At 32.1% G+C, this 20,058-nt stretch overlaps 1 protein-coding gene across 3 annotated transcripts in view; it reads right to left on the reverse strand.

Annotated features, from left to right (window-relative positions):
* The window catches only part of LOC143068480 (UDP-glucose:glycoprotein glucosyltransferase 1-like), a 55,638-nt gene that overhangs the window by 25,206 nt on the left and 10,374 nt on the right, over positions 1–20,058 (reverse strand). For all 3 annotated transcript variants that reach the window (XM_076242574.1, XM_076242572.1, XM_076242575.1), the window contains exons 5-21: positions 14,297–14,415; positions 13,713–13,893; positions 12,930–13,026; positions 12,588–12,663; positions 12,264–12,364; positions 11,693–11,792; positions 11,274–11,334; positions 9,798–9,953; positions 9,277–9,363; positions 8,736–8,855; positions 7,937–8,158; positions 7,515–7,643; positions 5,934–6,098; positions 5,236–5,359; positions 4,417–4,515; positions 3,196–3,290; positions 2,604–2,810 (exon numbers count right to left, since the gene is read on the reverse strand). In XM_076242574.1, coding sequence (XP_076098689.1) covers positions 2,604–2,810; positions 3,196–3,290; positions 4,417–4,515; positions 5,236–5,359; positions 5,934–6,098; positions 7,515–7,643; positions 7,937–8,158; positions 8,736–8,855; positions 9,277–9,363; positions 9,798–9,953; positions 11,274–11,334; positions 11,693–11,792; positions 12,264–12,364; positions 12,588–12,663; positions 12,930–13,026; positions 13,713–13,893; positions 14,297–14,415 — 2,139 coding nt within the window. The remainder of the gene's footprint in view (positions 1–2,603; positions 2,811–3,195; positions 3,291–4,416; positions 4,516–5,235; positions 5,360–5,933; positions 6,099–7,514; positions 7,644–7,936; positions 8,159–8,735; positions 8,856–9,276; positions 9,364–9,797; positions 9,954–11,273; positions 11,335–11,692; positions 11,793–12,263; positions 12,365–12,587; positions 12,664–12,929; positions 13,027–13,712; positions 13,894–14,296; positions 14,416–20,058) is intronic.

Below are 20,058 nucleotides of genomic sequence, written 5' to 3' on the forward strand. Positions count from 1 at the left end.
AGTTGATTGGACTTCAACTTCATCAAAAACAACCTTGACCAAAAACTTTAACCTGAAGCGGGACAGACGGACGAACGAACGGACGAACGAACGGACGAACGAACGGACGAACGGACGCACAGACCAGAAAACATAATGCCCATAAATGGGGCATAAAAATAGGGTCGCTGTTCATTTAGGCTCACAGTCTGCCTTCGAAAGAAGCATACGTTTTTGTAAAGGTACCTTTCTTCTGTTGAACTTATAGGAGAAATAGAGGCAATATTGAAATTAAAACAAGAATGTGTCCAAAGTACACGGATGCCCCACTCGCACTATCCTTTTCCATGTTCCATGGACCGTGAAATTGGGTATAATCTAATTTGGTATTAAAATTAGAAAGATTATACTATAGGGAACATATGTACTAAGTTTCAAGTTGATTGGACTTCAATTTTATCAAAAACTACCTTGACCAAAAACTTTAACCTGAAACTCCCACTTTCATTTTCTATGTTTAGTGGACCGTGAAATTGGGGTCAAAAGTCTAATTTGGCTTCAAAATTAAAAAGATCATATCATAAGCAACAAGTTTACTAAGTTTCAAGTTGATTGTACTTCAGCTTCATCAAAAACTACCTTGACCAAAAACTTTAACCTGAACGGACGGACGCACGGACGAACGGAGCCGCAGACCAGAAAACATAATGCCCCTCTACTATCGTAGGTGGGGCATAAAAATAACTTTATTACAGAAATAGCTCAAATTTTACAATAGTTTAGTTTAAATACAGCTTATTTGAAAATTATAATTAAAACAAGAATGTGTCCACAGTACACGGATGCCCCACTCACACTATCATTTTCTATGTTTAAAGGACTGTGAAATTGGAATAAATTCTCTAATTTGGCATTAAAATTAGAATGATCTTATCAAAGGGAACATGTATACTAAGTTTCAAGTTGATTGGACTTCTACTTTATCAAAAACTACCTTGACCAAAAACTTTAACCTGAAATTTGCACTATCATTTTCTATGTTCAGTGAACCGTAAAATTGGGGTCAAAACTCTAATTTGGCATTTAAATTAGAAAGATCATATCATAGGGCACATGTATACTAAGTTTCAAGTTGATTGGACTTCAACTTCATCAAAAACTACCTTGACCAAAAACTTTAACCTGAAGCCAAAAACTTTAACCTGAAATTTGCACTATCATTTTCTATGTTCAGTGAACCGTAAAATTGGGGTCAAAACTCTAATTTGGCATTTAAATTAGAAAGATCATATCATAGGGCACATGTATACTAAGTTTCAAGTTGATTGGACTTCAACTTCATCAAAAACTACCTTGACCAAAAACTTTAACCTGAAGCCAAAAACTTTAACCTGAAATTTGCACTATCATTTTCTATGTTCAGTGAACCGTAAAATTGGGGTCAAAACTCTAATTTGGCATTTAAATTAGAAAGATCATATCATAGGGCACATGTATACTAAGTTTCAAGTTGATTGGACTTCAACTTCATCAAAAACTACCTTGACCAAAAACTTTAACCTGAAGCCAAAAACTTTAACCTGAAATTTGCACTATCATTTTCTATCAGTGAACCGTAAAATTGGGGTCAAAACTCTAATTTGGCATTTAAATTAGAAAGATCATATCATAAGGAACATGTGTACTAAGTTTCAAGTTGATTGGACTTCAACTTCATCAAAAACTACCTCGACCAAAAACTTTAACCTGAAGCGGGACAGACGGACGAACGGACGAACGAACAGACGGACGAACGGACGCACAGACCAGAAAACATAATGCCCATAAATGGGGCATAAATATAGGTCACTGATGAGCTATTTCAATTTAAATGCCAAAAAAATGGCATTTTTGCATCAAAGGGAGATAATTTGGAGCTTTTTCAATGATATCTTCATTTCAAAAGTCATCTGGGGCCAACACAAATTGATTTATTTGAATGATGTTTGTACCATATGATGTCATACAACCACTTAAGGTAATAAATAATATTTGTAGTGAAAAATAATTGTTTAATTTTTTTCTGAATTTTTTATACCCGAGCCTCCTTAAAGTTCAGATTTGCTTTGCGTTATTGCTTTGATTCCAAAAGTTAAGCATATCATTTAATTAAAACTTAAATTACAAACAAGGCAACACAATTATCCTAAGATTGACAGGTAAAAATCTTTCTGCACAATTGGACAGACTCAGGTTTATATTTTTATGTTTGTGCATGGTTTTTTCTTAAACCTGGTATAATGTTTATCAGGGTAACCTTACATAATTCCATAGAGATTTCTAATTTCATAAAACTTGTAACAAGTAAACATTTCTCCAAAATACCACACATTTGTGGTAAAATCTCCAAAAATACTCCCATACAAGTGAGAGGTTTAGCTAGCTATAAAACCAGGTATAATCCACCATTTTCTACATTAGGAAATGCCTGTACCAAGTCCGGAGTATGACAGTTATTTTGAGCCTTTGATTTTACCATTTGATAATGGACTTTAAGTACTGAATTTTCATAGGAGTTTGGTATTTTCGTAATTTTACTTTTTACTTCTTATAAATGTTTCTATATAACAGACTGTCATACTTACACTGACTTCAAAATCTCTGAGTGTTTTCTTAGCTTCAACCAAATCTTTGACATTTTCTTCCTTCACCAGCTTGGTGATGAAATTCTTGGCTTCTGATGTGTCTAATGTTTTGAGAGCTAAGAAAATAGCCTTACTGATCATATAATCTTTGCCTTCTTCTACTTCAGTATTAAATACCACACCAACCCTCAAATCATGGGAATGTTTCTATAAACAACAAAATAACAACAACTCATAACTTGGTTTTTTTTCAATCAAATGCTTTAAAAAACGTATACATGTATTTGAATCATGCAAACCAAAATGATAATCTTTACTCTTAATTTACTTCAGTCATTATATACAATTGCAGATGGACAGATTAGCATTTAACAAAAATTAAACTTAAATTTTATACAATGATAAATAAATATCTTAACAGAAATCAAGATATACTAAATATTATAATATTAAAATATATTATATAATTATCAAAATAAAATCTTATATCAAGTCTATATCTTGTAAATTAAAGCTGGGATTCTTTTGTTTTTTGTATGAATTTGATACGTTGTATACAAAAATAAAAGATATTGACTAGATATAAACCTACCAGTTGCTTAATAGCATTATATAGGAGTTGTCTCCCTTCTGTTGTTTCTACATCACAAACCACCCACATGGTCACTGCTCTTAATACAATGTTATCTGAAATTAGAGAAATTAGAGATTACTTTCAATGTTATCTTTAACTGAGAGTTATTTAAATGACAGTCAGACAATGTGAATGCAATATAGCCCCACGCCTAGAATGAGGTATAATTTATGTTTGCTATCATTTGAAGCTGATTATCAGGATAAATAAATATAGCACCATTTCATTTTTTTTTAAGTTGAAACAAAAATTGTAGGATCATTTAGAGATCACAAAAACATACCCATCTCAAGTTATACTATCAAAATTATAATCCTTAGATATGTATCATCTTGCATTGTACTTCCACTGTGTATATTTAAAAAAAATCAGTCCAGTCATGTGGAAGGAATTGTGCTTTCAAGACCATATAAACATTCAAAACTTCATTGGGTACATAAAAATAGTGTTTCACCTCTTCTCTTTATTAAGAACTGTAAATTCAGAAATTGTTGCGAGATTTTTATTATTGCGAATAATGCAACAGAGTTGTAAACGCAATAATTAAAACTCGCATTTTGTATTTATTTTATTTGAATTAAGCAGGACTTTTCTCAAAATCGTAAAAATTAAAATCGCATTTAAGTTTAAAATGACAAAATCGCTATAATAAATGCACGCAATAATTTCTGAATTTACAGTACATAACAAGAATGTGTCCATAGTACACGAATGCCCCACTCGCACTATTATTTTCTATGTTCAGTGGACCGTGAAATTGGGGTCAAAACTTTAATTTGGAATTAAAATTAGAAAGATCATATCATAGGGAACATGTGTACTAAGTTTCAAGTTGATGTAACTTTAACTTCATCAAAAACTACCTTGACCAAAAACTTTAACCTGAACTTCGCACTATCATTTTCTATGTTCAGTGGACCATGAAATTGGGGTCAAAACTATAATTTGGCATTAAAATTAGAAAGATCATATCATGGGGAACAAGTGTAGTAAGTTTCAAGTTGATTGGACTTCAACTTCTTCAAAAACTGCCTTGACCAAAAACTTTAACCTGAAGCGGACGGACGAATGGAAGGCACAGACGGATGGACGAACGGACGGACGGACGAACGGAGGCACAGACCAGAAAACATAATGCCCCTCTACTATTGTAGGTGGGGCATAAAAATAAAGTTTTACCTCTTCTCTGCATGTATTTCATATTTTCTGCCATAACAGCTGTCATGTCATCTGAAGTAAGTAATCCAAATGTATCCACATCATCAAAGGAGCCACCATCTGAAATATTAGATGTATAAAATAACCTCAGAAATTCTCAAAACATTTTGTCACTTATCTGAACATATTTGTAATAGTTTACCCTGCCAATTTTTTTTATTTACTATCATTTATTATAATATATATATATATAACAGCAAGCAGAAGTATAAAAACTAAGCTGTACATCATAATAATGCATGTGGATAGAATACTTAAATATATCTGCATGGTAAGACAATGTTGTGGCCATTTTTAGAATTCTCCTCTTATTCTTCTAGGAGCCTCGTTTGCCAGATGGACTGAGAAGTTCATCTGTAGTGATCCCTAGCCTGTTAACACCAAGGTTGTTAGTCACTAGTGTGAACTCCACTAGTAGCAGGAGCCCTGGTGTCCAATCTTAATCCACTAAGATTGCCAGTCTTCCTGCTGAGGGTCATTGACTTCCGTGGGTTCTTTGGTTTCCTCCACCACTGGCCTTTATGATAATGCAAAAGATCCTGAAGGTGGTTTTAAACACTAACAATCAATCAGTCTCATTTATCTGTTACCTGTAGTCACATTGATTGATCTATTCATTTATCTGTTACCTGTAGTCACATTGATTGATCTATTCATTTATCTGTTACCTGTAGTCACATTGATCGATCTATTCTTCTGGACGCCTCTAAACATTATTGAACAAAGAGGTTTTTTTATAATTTTCTCTTTTAACAAATATTCCAATTAGAAGTGCCTTACCAATATTAACCGTCAGGTCTAGTGTTTTGACTGGTGGAGACAGAACTCGAGAGTTTAATCTGGGTAGCACATTACTTTTCTGCATCAACCATTCATGTATATTGTTGCCATCATGTAGGTTACCCTATAGAATATATTAAGTTTATAAAAAACTAAATAATTGATTATAAAATCATTTATTCTTTTCTTGATTTTTCATGTCAAAAAGACCATTGATCAACTTATCTTTCATAAGGTTAAAAAATATTTGGAAAATACAGATGTTTATACTAATCTTTTTAAAATACAGATGTTTATACTAATCTTTTTAATATACAGATGTTTATACTAATCTTTTTAAAATACAGATGTTTATACTAATCTTTTTAAATACAGATGTTTATACTAATCTTTTTTAAACCTTTTATCATTGCTTTTTTTTATTTTATCAAATATTTTTAATGTTGTTTATTCTTTACAAAAAAACTGCAACTTTCTGAGGAATTAAAAAGTATAATACAATATAACTAACCTAAAGTTAATATAAATAAACCTTTGCAACTGCACTCTATATATCACAATGCAATATAAACATTCTTAGCAATTTACTTAAAAAACCTTTCTAATCTACACAAAATATGCTTAACATCTTCACAAAATATTCAGTTTAAAAGGACACTGACATAACCATGTTTCACTAAATGGAATTGATATCTTACATTATAAACAGCTTTCTGTATATCTGGTGTCTGTGCCATGATCTCTGATACAACTCCCTCTTCAAATGTATTCTCTGTTAAATATTTATCCTTCAGTGGAACACCATTCAACAATACCTGGGGGAAATCCTTTAGTCCTGCTCTTTTTATATAATCTAAAGCTGCCTAAAAAAGAAATTCAGAATTTCATTTAAAAAATTATTACAAAAGCAAGACTGATTTTCATGCATGCAGTTTCTTTTGTCATTTTCACTTCTACAGTCATATTTATAATCATATCAAGAATCTTGAAATTTCTGGACCTTTATCCATACTTTTTTGAAAAAATTTAAAGGACCAAAAAGCAAAGTTGATATTCTGTAGAGTACTGACAAACAGTCATTTTATAATTTATTAACATCAATAGAATGGTAAAAGGTCTGCGGTAGTTATTTTTAAACTTAATCCTATATTTTCCCATAAATATTTATAACAAGAGTGGACACGATGAAATGTCTCGCCTTCTATATTAATCATTGATATTATGTTGATAATCCTTAGTATAAAGCTAAGCTTTATTACAACTGTCACATAAACTTAACATTAACCAAGATAACTAAACAAAGACCAATGAACCTTGAAAATGAAGTCAAGGTCAGATGAACCATGCCAGGCAGACATGTACAGCTAACAATGCTTCTATACAACATATATAGTTGACCTATTACTTATAGTTTAAGAAAAATAGACCAAAACACAAAAACTTAACACTGTGCAATGAACCATGAAAATGAGGTCACGGTCAAATAAAAGCTGCGTGACTGACATAAAGATCATAAAATATTTTCATACACCAAATAAAGTTGACCTATGGCATATAGTATTAGATAAAAAGACCAAAACTCAAAAACTTAATTTTGACCACTAAACCAAGAAAATGAGGTCAAGGTCACATGACATCTGCCGCTAGACATGTACACCTTACAATCATTCCATACAACAAATATAGTAGACCTATTGCATATAGTATGAGAAAAACAGACCAAAACACAAAAATTTAACTATAACCACTGAACCATGAAAATGAGGTCAAGGTCAGATGACACCTGCCAGTTGGACATGTAAACCTTACAGTCCTTCCATACACCAAATATACTAGCCCTATTGCTTATAGTATCTGAGTTATGGACTTGACCACCAAAACTTAACCTTGATCACTGATCCATGAAATGAGGTCGAGGTCAAGTGAAAACTGTCTGACAGACATGAGGACCTTGCAAGGTACGCACATATCAAATATAGTTATCCTATTACTTATAATAAGAGAGAATTCAACATTACAAATAATCTGAACTTTTTTTTTAAGTGGTCACTGAACCATGAAAATGAGGTCAAGGACATTGGACATGTGACTGACGGAAACTTCGTAACATGAGGCATCTATATACAAAGTATGAAGCATCCAGGTCTTCTACCTTCTAAAATATAAAGCTTTTAAGAAGTGAGCTAACGCCGCCGCCGCTGCCGTAGCCGCCGCCACCGGATCACTATCCCTATGTCGAGCTTTCTGCAACAAAAGTTGCAGGCTCGACAAAAACTTACCTTTCTGCTTGTATCATATTCATCATCAGAACCAAATATCATTTCAAAGTCATGATCTTTATACTTCTTTTGAAACTCTTCAACAACTTGTTCTGGTGCAATGGTTCCTGACTTCACTTTTTCATACACCTGCATTTGATTAAAAAAAAAAGTATAATATTATAAATAATCAATGATTTTAAAGTGCAAAACATCTTTTTATTGGCAATTTCTTTAAAAGAACATTAAAGCTGAACCTTACAATTTTAAAAGTCAACCACCCTTATCAATAGTTTGCATGTTAACCAAATGTACAATTGCTACCAGACAACTGTAAAATGTCCTCTAAGTATCTTCCATTGATACAGGCAACTAAAATGTACTTTTAATGCTAATATCTTCATATACTTTGATCAAATCAATACTATTACGATTTTACTTACATCAGTGACAAATGATAAAGCCTTCCCATGATTCTCTTCTTGACTAAGTATATCATATGCCCTAGACAGGGCCACACCTGCATCATCATGTCCTGTAACCTTCATATCATCATTGGTTACGAATACAACAGCTACTCTGATTGGTGCACTGTGAACAATGAATGCTTCAGCCATTTTAACCAGTTCTCTACTCTCTTTATCCAATGGATCAACAATGAAAACCTACAGAGAAAAAAATGTAATATACTTTTATAAAACCAGAAATAAGAACTGTATCTGATGTTATCATTTCAATATCTAAATACAATATGAATAAGAGAAAAGAAATGAACTGAACTGACAAATAAAGATTAGGAATAGACCTCCTTTTTAGTGAAGTTCCTGCTAATACACTTATTAAGAAAAAGAAAAAGAAAGGGGAAGATTTCAAGTTCAGCATTTACAAAATAAGTTTAACATTCTCAAATGCTCAGGTGCCAAACCATGAACCAAGTTTGTAGTTGCTTGTGCTTTTTTTCTTAATTTCAATATCCATTTAGATTTTTTGAGATTATCAAAGTTGTTTGCAAGTCTCTAAGAAAACTTTTTAATAAAAGACTTAGACTATGTTAAGATAGAGCTTGAAAACGGGTTAAGATGGTTGTCTATTGTTTAAAACTACAGGTAGATCTCTAGATGTCTCAACTTGTCTTCTTGTGTTGCTTGTTGCATATCCAATTTGAACCTAAAAGAAAATAATCAAGTTTCTGATATCTGTAAATAATATAAGTAAACTAACTTGTATCTGCCTTTTACTTACCAAATGAAATATATTTCTAGCAACATGTCGTAACATCCCTGGAAATGTAGGTCTCAGTAAATCTTGTACACTGCTTGGCCAGTTACTATACTTTTTGTCTTTTTCTAAATCATTTATGTACTGAAAAAGAAATAGAAATTATATACTAAGTTCACCTGAATTAAATTATAAAGCTATCCGACAATACCATGTAAAATCATAGTACTTGCAAGCACTAAGGAGGTAAAGATTGCTCTCATTAAGCATTACATCTTCAACTACTTTCAGTATCTACAGTATTTTTTTATTCAAATGATGTTCTTGACCTTGACATATACTTTCTATACCTGAGTATACACTTATGCTATAAATAAATTGATAAACATGGGTAAGGATAGGATCTTTAGAATGTTCACCTCAATGCACTCACTATGTTGTGAAATCACCAGGTGTTGGTCTAATGTTAATTCATGTTGGAATTCAGAACCTTTTTAAAAGGGGAAGTAGTTCAAATTCTTAGTTACAGTTCAAATTATAGTTGATTACCACTTTTTCTACTTACTTTAATGGCAGTATGCCTAATATCTAGTGCAAAATTTTCTGTTTCTCCTGACAGATCTAACTTCATCAACTGGGATAAATCATTTCCCTGAAAACAATGTAAAATACATACATTAAAAGACTATAGGCTAATAGTATCTAAAATCATTAATAATATTTTCAGGCATAATAAGAACCTTTAGGAAACAAATAAATTTGTCATCTATTGGACAATCCATTGCAGATGTTATCACATCAAGAAAGCATATTTCAGTTAATTTCAAGGAAAGCACATAATTTTCTGAACTAGTGTGCTGTGTGAAAAATCATATTAAACTGATTTCTATAGCTGCTTCACATGAAATTTAATTATCACTTCTTAATTCTATAATAATAAATTTATACAAATTAATAGTATGACTATCATGAGTAGAGTAATCTAAGTTTTATATATAATGTATATCATAATTACAAAATCAGTACATCTAATTTCAACAGTTTATAATATTTTCTAAGTAATAAATCATTAAAGAAACTCCATACCTTAAAACCTAAAGAAAATAATCCTTGCATCAGTTTAGCCTCTGATCTCATTACATCTAAGAATGTAAACATATCATATACATCTATATCTATTGGTAAACCATTAACATACAGGGCAGCGTCTCCTGGTGATATACCATGGTAATTCTCAAAATACTGAAAATAAACAATAACTCATTTTTTAAATTTTGATGCAGGAATGCAGTTATCTTATGTAAACTTTCATTTGAAAGATCCAATTTATAAGAACATAACTTATAAATATTTATATTTTTACAAGTGTTGATTATTTTTGGTTGTTTTTAAATGTTTTTGAATTTGCATTTTAAGGGAAGGTAACTCTTAAACAGTGCATTTTCTGAAGGATTCTACATGAAATTTTCCTATTTTTTATTTTAGCCGGAAAAAATGTACGGTGATCCTATCTTTTCTTTTGGTATTCTTAAAGCATTGTCTGAAAGCTATCTTTTCCTAATTTATTTTACAATTCTATCATTTTTTATAGTTTTTAATCACAAAATGGTGTTTTTTCCTGTATAATCCATACAAAATGTGTAATTTGAGAAAATGCGCGGTGACCTATTATTTTTATTATATTTTTAAACATGTATCAATAGATACTATGTTTTGGCAAAGTATGAACAAATTCTATCATTTTTATTTTAGACTCCCATACCACCTTAACCAACTTCTTTACATCTTTTTTTTTAAACAAATCAATGTGTATCACAATTTTTTTTTCTTTCTTTTAACCCACAAATAGAGTTAAATCATCTATTGTCCTTTTCACAAAAAATCTTACATGTCTTGATTAACATTGATTGTAAGTGACACTAGATTTGATTTTTTGATTTTTGTTTTTTTGAAGTAACTTTTAGCATAGATTTTAGGTTATTTCGTGGTATCCAGTTTTTATTGATGGAGGAAGCCAGAGTGCCCAGAGAAAACCACCAACCTTTCGATAGGAAAACTGACAATCCTAGTCAATTAAAATTGGAGTCGAGTGCACCCGCACAAGTGGGGTTCAACTCACAACCTTAGTGTTGACTAGCTAGTGATTACAGTAGTAATTACTTAGACCAGTTGGACACCAAGGCCCCTAAGTGACAATAGAATGTTCATATAAAATAACAAGTATTTTCAAATTGTACAATTGTTTGTGAAATTGATCGCTGGTATTCAAATTCCACTAACAACAGTTGATGATGAAGTAATATCTGGAGAACAAAACTTTTGATAATAAAATGGCACAGCTCTCCAAAAAACAACTCAGATCTGCCAAATTCAAACCAAACTTGCATCTACCTGTCTATGAATTTAAGCAATAATTTAAGATTTTTTCAAGCAGTTCCTAAAAAATAATTTCATACAACTAATACTCTACATATAAATATTTTCATTTTTTTAAATGAATACTAGTATTTATCTGAAATCATCATGAGCAGAATTTTTTTATGATCTTTTTATAACATATACCTGTTGATTTTTCTCTATTTCTTTTTTCATTTCTTTCTTGACTGGTACTTTTACTAAAGTCCTGAAATATAATCCAGTAAGTTTCATGGAAGGCAAGATTGATATAGAAAATAAGTACACTAAAATAATTGTATAAAATATGTTTTCACTGATGAACCAGAATAAAATCACTTGCATACAAAACATGTGCATTCTGTAAATACTTTTGAAAGGCAGAAACTATGAATCTTTTATTTTATGCTAAATTCTTTCATTATTATTTCAAAATTTTATATTCAATCAAGGCAATGAAAATTTCTTGACACAATTGACAATAATTTTTATATCATGGTAACAAAACTATTCATAAAGCAATGATTTTCAAGACACATGGTTAGATTAATACCAAACAAGTTGTAACAATACCAATCGACATTTACCTGGCAACAGAAGGAAAGTTTTGACTGATATCCTGTAACTTTTTAAGAGCTTCTGGACCTTCAGATAACAATACAGTTTGTGCAGCCTGCAAACTCAAATCTGTTAAATAAAAAGAAAAAAAATTGTTAATATTTGTTACAAATTACATAAACACACGCAGTCTCATTTATATTTATCAAAGTGATCTTTGAGATATTATTAGGTTTACCACTGATATTGAAAAATATCAATTGTAAGTCAGAAATGACAGATGATTTATTGAATATATACACTGAAGACCCAATATTCTATCTATTTTACTATTTCTAGTCTCTCCAAACAATAGTAAGCTGGTTAAGATCTACTTTAACTGATGAGTTTTGCTCATGTCTCATAGCCATGATATGGGAACTATCAAGAAACTACTGAGGCTGATATAGGCAGGTGAGTGTAATAAATAACAAAATAAGTACTACTTTTGTGAAATATATGATCATTATTTAGATTGAAAAATAACTATATAATTAAATTTCTCAAATGCTATAAATCCCAATATAGTTTTATAAATCCCAATTTAGTTTTCAATCATACCTTGTAACTGCCATACTTTCAATGCTGTCAGTTCTGTAGAAGATTCTCTGAGATGCTTTCTAAATTGTTTCAAATCATCCTGTTTTTCTGGGTATAAATCTCTAAAAATGTATAAATAAAATTTATGCTTAAATCTGTGAATAAGCTTGCATTCTTTGATACAGAATTTTTATCGATTAAAATATTGTACATATATTTTTATTTTTGTTATATGACATTATAGAGTTCAGTTCTTTTTCAATGAAAAATCTTATTTATGTTCATGTGTGCAATTTTGTTATTCAACTAATGGAAAAGAATACTTTTATTTTTGATAAAACTTACTTAAGTTTTGAGAAAATAAATCCTTGAATTTCATCTTCTCCTTCTATCACTTCATCTTCTTCTTTCGTTCCATCACCTGGTTTTTAAAAAGTTAAACCATAAGTATTTATTTACAATCTGCTATTAAAAGATTCAGGTATTTTCTTAAAAATTAAAAACAATGCAAAATGCCAAAAAATACATATTTCATATACTTTACATATCTATACATCATGCAATTTGATTTATTAAAGGACTAACATGATAAAACCAAATATTTTTGAACACTTAAAAAAGACAAAATATATAAATAAATAACATACATATATTTGTTTATATGCATTGCTCTGCTGAAAATTATACCTTCAATCTTTGTATCGTCTTTAGCTTTATATTCCTGACTTTTAATTGCCAGTTCTACCCCATAACCTGATAATCTAGTCTTCTGTTCAGAAGGATTCTGTAAAAAGAAAAATCAATTTTATAAAGAAATATCTTACCATATATAGTTTATTTTCATTGCTAAATATGTTTTGTGATCAGTAAAACACCACAAAATCAAGAATGTGTCCATAGTACACGGATGCCCCACTCACACTATCATTTTCTATGTTCAATGGATCATGAAATTATGGTAAAACTCTAGCATATCATAGCGAACAGGTGTAATAAGTTTCAAGTTGATTGGACTTATACTTCATGAAAAACTACCTTGACCAAAAACTTTAACCTGAAGAGGGACAGACAGATGGACAAACAAAAAGACATGCATACCAGAAAACATAACACCCATAAATGAGACCTAATAAGTTGATTCACATGTGAATTTAAATAATATGATTGCTTGAATATTTTTTCTAATACATGTATCAATAAATAAGACACTGGGATTTAAATTCCAATTTTTTTTTTTTATTATTATCTTTATAAAAAATATTTCCCTACTTTAAGTCTGTCATTTAATAAATACATAACCATGTGAATTAAGAATTAATGTTCATATTTGAAAAAAGGCTCTGGATCTTTCATGTGAACTTGGAATTTGGAAATAACAAGAATTTCATTATATCTTACCAAACATGCATTTTTAATAGAATATAGAGACATAAAGAGGCTGCTGAGTAAAAATTGTCAATAAATTCCTACCTTAACAAAGTGCCGTAGTAAATAAGTAACTTCATGACTCATAGCCAAATTTCTAAGTTCAACATGGAAGTCCCTGAATTTTGGCTTTCCAAGTTCTCCATACAAAACAGCCACTACTGGTACATCAGAATCATCTGATCCTGGGTAAACATGGTCAAACTTGTATATAGCAGACTTTTTCCTGAAGATTATAAAGTGTAAAAGTCAAATATTTGCCTTCATTTCAAGTAAACTTACTTTTCAATACAAAACAGCAATACTATGAACTACTGACTGTCCAAACAAAATTAAGAAAAGAAAGGAATAAATAGCTGTCATTTGTTGAAAATGTGTAGTATTGCTATTATTTTGTTGCTTTTTGGCAAAACTGATACAAATGAATTAAGCGCTTTTTCTGGTTTGCTATTAACGTGTTTACATCTACCCTATATCTTCTCTACTTCACATACATATTTTCTCTTTACAAAATAGTTACTTAAAAATCCATGCAAAGTAAAGAACTAGTCTTTAATTTCTGAAGACACAAATATGTCAACAATCTGGAAACAAAATTCAACTTGTTACTAGTATAAAACAAAAATCACCTTTTCTTGGCTTCTTCCAGTTTTTTTTCAATTTTTTTTGGACTGCAGACCTGAAGTCCATTCAAGCTAACAAATACGTCACAGTTTTTCTTTTCGGGGGGAGGCTCATGCAGCGCCATCTACAATGGATATTTCTGACTATGTAAAAATCTAGTCAAAATAATTGCAACATATATCTGACAGTTTCTATATGATAAAATTGAAAATTGAAAATATAACCTATAAGAGCATTCATAAATACGTCTTATTTCACATTCGGCACCTTCAACATCTATGGTTCATCTATTACATTTTATTTGAAAACCAGGTGATCCGCAGGGCGCAGCTTTATACGACCGCAGAGGTCGAACCCTGAACAGTTGGGGCAAGTATGGACAAAACATTCAAGCGTGATACAGCTCTGAATTTGGATTGTGATCAAATTTTTGACATTATATGGGTTTTTTACACAAAACAAATGTCAAGATTTTACAAATCAATTAAAGATTTCTTCTTCAAACTTATTTAAATCTAAAATTAAATAGTTGACACAGCAGAGGTTTCTGACACAGAATGAATGTGGTCTAATGAACTTAAAATTTTGTTTTTTGCCTTTGAGCAATTCACTATGCTGTTGAATATTAATCCTCTCAAAAAAATGTTTGAAGAAATTTTCTTTTTATTTATGAAATCTGAAATGAGAAAAATTTAACCCCCCCCCCCTCCATTTTTTTTCACATCCCCCTTTCCCTTCTTCCAAAACTGATATCATTTCAAATTTCTAATGGAGTTTGCAACAATAACTACTCTTAAATACATCATAAACAAGAAGTAATTGTAACAGGATGCTGTTACGAAGTCTCCCAAACAAAGCTCCCATAACTCCCCATTCATATGGTCCCATGTTCATTTGATTTGATTTGATTTTGTCCCATACAAGAATATATATGGCTTACGAGTAGGGATCTCCACCATTTACAAGTTTTCAAACAGGAGGGGGTGGTGGTGACTCCCAGGGACTTAACCTACATTTCATTTGATTTGTTTTATTGTCCCCTACAAGAAAATATATGGTTTAGAGGTGGGGATCTGGACCGTTTACAAGATAATAGTACATTCTCAACTTGAACAGAGAGGGGGTGACCCCCAGCAACTTCTATCTAATTTCATGTGATTTGTTTTATTGTCCCATACAAGAATATATATGGTTTAGGGGTGGGGATCTGGACCGTTTACAAGTTTTCAAACAAGAGGGGGTGGGGTGACCCCCTAGGGACTTTCCTTTTATTTCATATGATTTGTTTTATTGTCCCCTACAAGAATATATATGGTTTAGGGGTGGGGATCTGGACCGTTTAGAAGATAATAGCACATTCTCAAATTGAACGGGGTGGGGACGACCCCCGGGGACCTCCCTTGAATTCATTTGATTTGTTTTATGGTCCCATTCAAGAATATCTATGGTTTATGGGTGGGGATCTGGACCCTTTACAAGATAAAAGCATATTCTCAAATTGAAGGGGGTGGGGATGACCCCCCCAGGGACTCCCCTATATTTCATGTGTTTTGTATTATTGTCCTATATTCATTTCTGAAGACTGCATGTATCTATCACTTACAGTTTTTAAGTTATATTCATTTGAAAAGTTTTGAAAATAAAATCCCATAGGGTTCTATAGTAAACCCCTCCCTTCTTTCAACCCCCCAAAATACCCCTTAAGAGACCCCAATGCACAAACGAAAGATTGATGGCTCACCTAGACATATTAGTCTACCATTTTATGAAATCCGAAGTCAATCTGACAAGTGGTTTTGGAGAAACGCTGCGGACAAGTTCATTTTTTAAAGTGGCGGAAGAAGAAGAAGAAGAAGAAGAATAACTAGAATTGCCATTGCAAGCAATAGTGGATGTCACCCTTCCCCCCATTGACACTAAGCGACAGCCATTTCAAAAAAATTTAACAGTGAATGCACATATTTGCATGGCTATACATTTTTCTGTAAATTTTCAGGACATTTAAATCATTTTTAAAAATATGACATTTTTGCTGTTTCCATGGCAATGGCAGCCATTTTGAAAGTTTCAAAGTCAAAAGTCTCATCTATACATGCCAGTTTACAATATTATTAAGTTTCATTAAGTTTGGAGCATTTTAAAAATATTTGACATTTTTCCAGTTTCTATGGCAACGGTAGCCATTTTGGAAATTCCAACTTCAAAAGTTTCATGCAGACTTGACAGTCAACAATCCTATTAAGTTTCATAACTTTTGGAGCATTTTGAAATTTTTGAAATTTTTGACATTTTGGCTGGTTTCTATGGTTACACAGACCATTCCAAATTTCTAATGGCAGATACCACATTGGTACATGGGAGGGAACATACCATCAGAGTTTCAATGGATTTGACCTACCCTTTTAAGAAAGTAAATGCCACTTTTAGGTGTTTTTGGACCATTTTGACCATTTTTGCATTGTTTCCATGGAAACAGCAGACATTTTGGAAATTCCAACGCCAAATTCCACATCTACCAAAGTTGCTCATCGTTACTGTGAAGTTTCATTAAATTTGGAGCATTTCCATATTTTGGAAATTTTTGGTGTAGTATCCATGGCAACATAGCAGTTCCAATGATTGCCAAAATCATCCCAAAACCAGTGTATAGTGGGCACCTACATTGTATCAAAATCTAAAGATTTTAAGCATAACCATTCTCAAATAATTGGCCGAACTCTAAAATAATATTTTTTCACCATTTTCCCGTTTCCATGGTGATGGAAGCCATTTTTTAGTTCCAAAGTTGCACTGCAACTGGAAAGTCAGGGTTCCTTGTTATAGTGCACCATCATTCAGATTGGTTCCTTGGGCTCCAAAAAAACTGCCGGACAAAATTAGGTGGAAGAAAAATAATAATAATAACTAGAATTGCCATTGCAAGCAATAGCGGATGTCACCCTTCCCCCCATTGCCACTAAGCGGCAGCCATTTCAAAAACTTTTAACAGTGAATGCACATATTTGCATGGCTATACATTTTTCTGTAAATTTTCAGTACATTTAGATCCTTTTTAAAAATATGACATTTTTGCTGTTTCCATGGCAACGGCAGCCATTTTGAAAGTTTCAAAGTCAAAAGTCTCATCTATACATGCCAGTTTACAATATTATTAAGTTTCATTAAGTTTGGAGCATTTTGAAAATATTTGACATTTTTCCAGTTTCCATGGCAACGGTAGCCATTTTGGAAATTCCAACTTCAAAAGTTTCATGCAGACTTGAGAGTCAACAATCATAGTAAGTTTCATTACTTTTTGAGCATTTTAAAATTTTTGAAATTTTTGACATTTTGGCTGGTTTCTATGGTTACACAGACCATTCCAAATTTCTAATGGCAGATACCACATTGGTACATGGGAGGGAACATATCATCAGAGTTTCAATGGATTTGACCTGTCCTTTTAAGAAAGTAAATGCCACTTTTAGGTGTTTTTGGACCATTTTGACCATTTTTGCATTGTTTCCATGGAAACAGCAGACATTTTGGAAATTCCAACGCCAAATTCCACCTCTATCAATGTTGCTCATCGTTACTGTGAAGTTTTATAAAATTTGGAGCATTTCCATATTTTGGAAATTTTTGGTGTAGTATCCATGGCAACATAGCAGTTCCAATGATTGCCAAAATCATCCCAAAACCAGTGTATAGTGGGCACCTACATTGTATCAAAATCTAAAGATTTTAAGCATAACCATTCTCAAATAATTGGCCGAACTCTAAAATAATATTTTTTCACCATTTTCCCGTTTCCATGGTGATGGCAGCCATTTTTTAGTTCCAAAGTTGCTCTGCAACTGGAAAGTCAGGGTTCCTTGTTATAGTGCACCATCATTCAGATTGGTTCCTTTGGGTCTGAGAAAACTGCCGGACAAAATTAGGTGGAAGAAAAATAATAATAACTAGAATTGCCATTGCAAGCAATAGCGGATGTCACCCTTCCCCCCAATTGCCACTAAGCGGCAGCCATTTCAAAAACTTTTAACAGTGAATGCACATATTTGCATGGCTATGCATTTTTCTGTAAATTTTCAGTACATTTAGATCATTTTTAAAAACATGACATTTTTGCTGTTTCCATGGCAACGGCAGCCATTTTGAAATTTTTAAAGTCAAAAGTCTCATCTATACATGCCATTTTACAATAATATTAAGTTTCATTAAGTTTGGAGCATTTTGAAAATATTTGACAAATTTTCCAGTTTCCATGGCAACGGTAGCCATCTTAGAAATTCCAACTTCAAAAGTCTCATCCAGACTTGCCAGTCTATCAAAGTTTCGATCCATTTGACCTACCATATTAAGAAAGTTAATGCCACTTTAAGGTTTTTGGACCATTTTGACCTGTTTTGCATTGTTTCCATGGTAACGGCAGACATTTTCAAAATTCCAACGCCAAATTCCTCAATTTACAATGTTGCTCATCGTTACTGTGAAGTTTCATAAAATTTGGAGCATTTCCATATTTTGGAAATTTTTGGTGTAGTATCCATGGCAACATAGCAGTTCCAATGATTGCCAAAATCATCCCAAAGCAGTATATAGTGGGCACCTACATTGTATTAAAATCTAAAGATTTTAAGGTTAAGCATTCTCAAACAATTCACCTGACTCTAAAATTATATTTTTTCACCATTTTTCAGTTTCCATGGTGATGGCAGCCATTTTTTCAGTGCCAATATTAAAAAGCAACAGGAAAGTCAGGGTTCCTTGTTATAGTGCACCATCATTCAGATTGGTTCCTTTGGCTCTGAGAAAGCGGGCGGACAAAATTAGGTGGAAGAAAAATAATAATAATAACTAGAATTGCCATTGCAAGCAATAGCGGATGTCACCCTTCCCCCTATTGCCACTAAGCGGCAGCCATTTCAAACTTGTTTAACAGTAAATGCACAAATATGCATGGCTATTCATCTTTTTGTAAATGTTCAGTATATTCAGAGCATTTTAAAGTATTTCACATTTATACCGTTTCCATGGCAACGGCAGCCATTTTGAAAATTTCAAAGTCAAAAGTCTCATCTTAACTTGTCAGTTACCAATAATATCAAATTTCATTAAGTTAAAACCATTTTGAGAATTTTTGACATTTTTGCAGTTTCCATGGCAACCGTGGCCATTTTGGAAATTCCAACTTCAAAAGTCATATCTAGACTTGACAGTTAACAATCATATCAAGTTTCATCAATTTTGAAGCATTCTGAAATTTTTGCTCCTGTATCCATGGTAACATAGTAGTTCCAATGATTATCAAAATCATTCAAAACCTGTATATAGTGGACAACTATATTGCATAAAAATTTGATGATTTTAAGTTCAAGCATACCAAAGTTATTCACCAAACCCGGAAGTTTTTGGAGCATTTTGACCTTTTTGCATTGTTTCCATGGAAACGGCAGACATTTTGGAAATTCCAACGCCAAATTCCACATCTACCAAAGTTGCTCATCGTTATGCTAAAGTTTCAAAAAAATTGGAGCATTTCCATATTTTTGAAATTTTTGGTGTAGTTTCCATGGCAACATAGCAGTTCCAAAATGTGCCAAAATCATCCAAAACCTGTATATAGTGGGCACCTACATTGTATTAAAATCTAAAGATTTTAAGCTTAAGCATTCTCAAATAATTCAAGGAACTCCAAAATTTTATTTTTTCACCATTTTTCCGTTTCCATGGTGATGGCAGCCATTTTTTAGTTCCAATTTTGCACAGACTCTGGGGAGTCAGG

Source organism: Mytilus galloprovincialis, chromosome 3 (assembly GCF_965363235.1).
Source record: "Mytilus galloprovincialis chromosome 3, xbMytGall1.hap1.1, whole genome shotgun sequence".
NCBI classification, from domain to species: domain Eukaryota; kingdom Metazoa; phylum Mollusca; class Bivalvia; order Mytilida; family Mytilidae; genus Mytilus; species Mytilus galloprovincialis.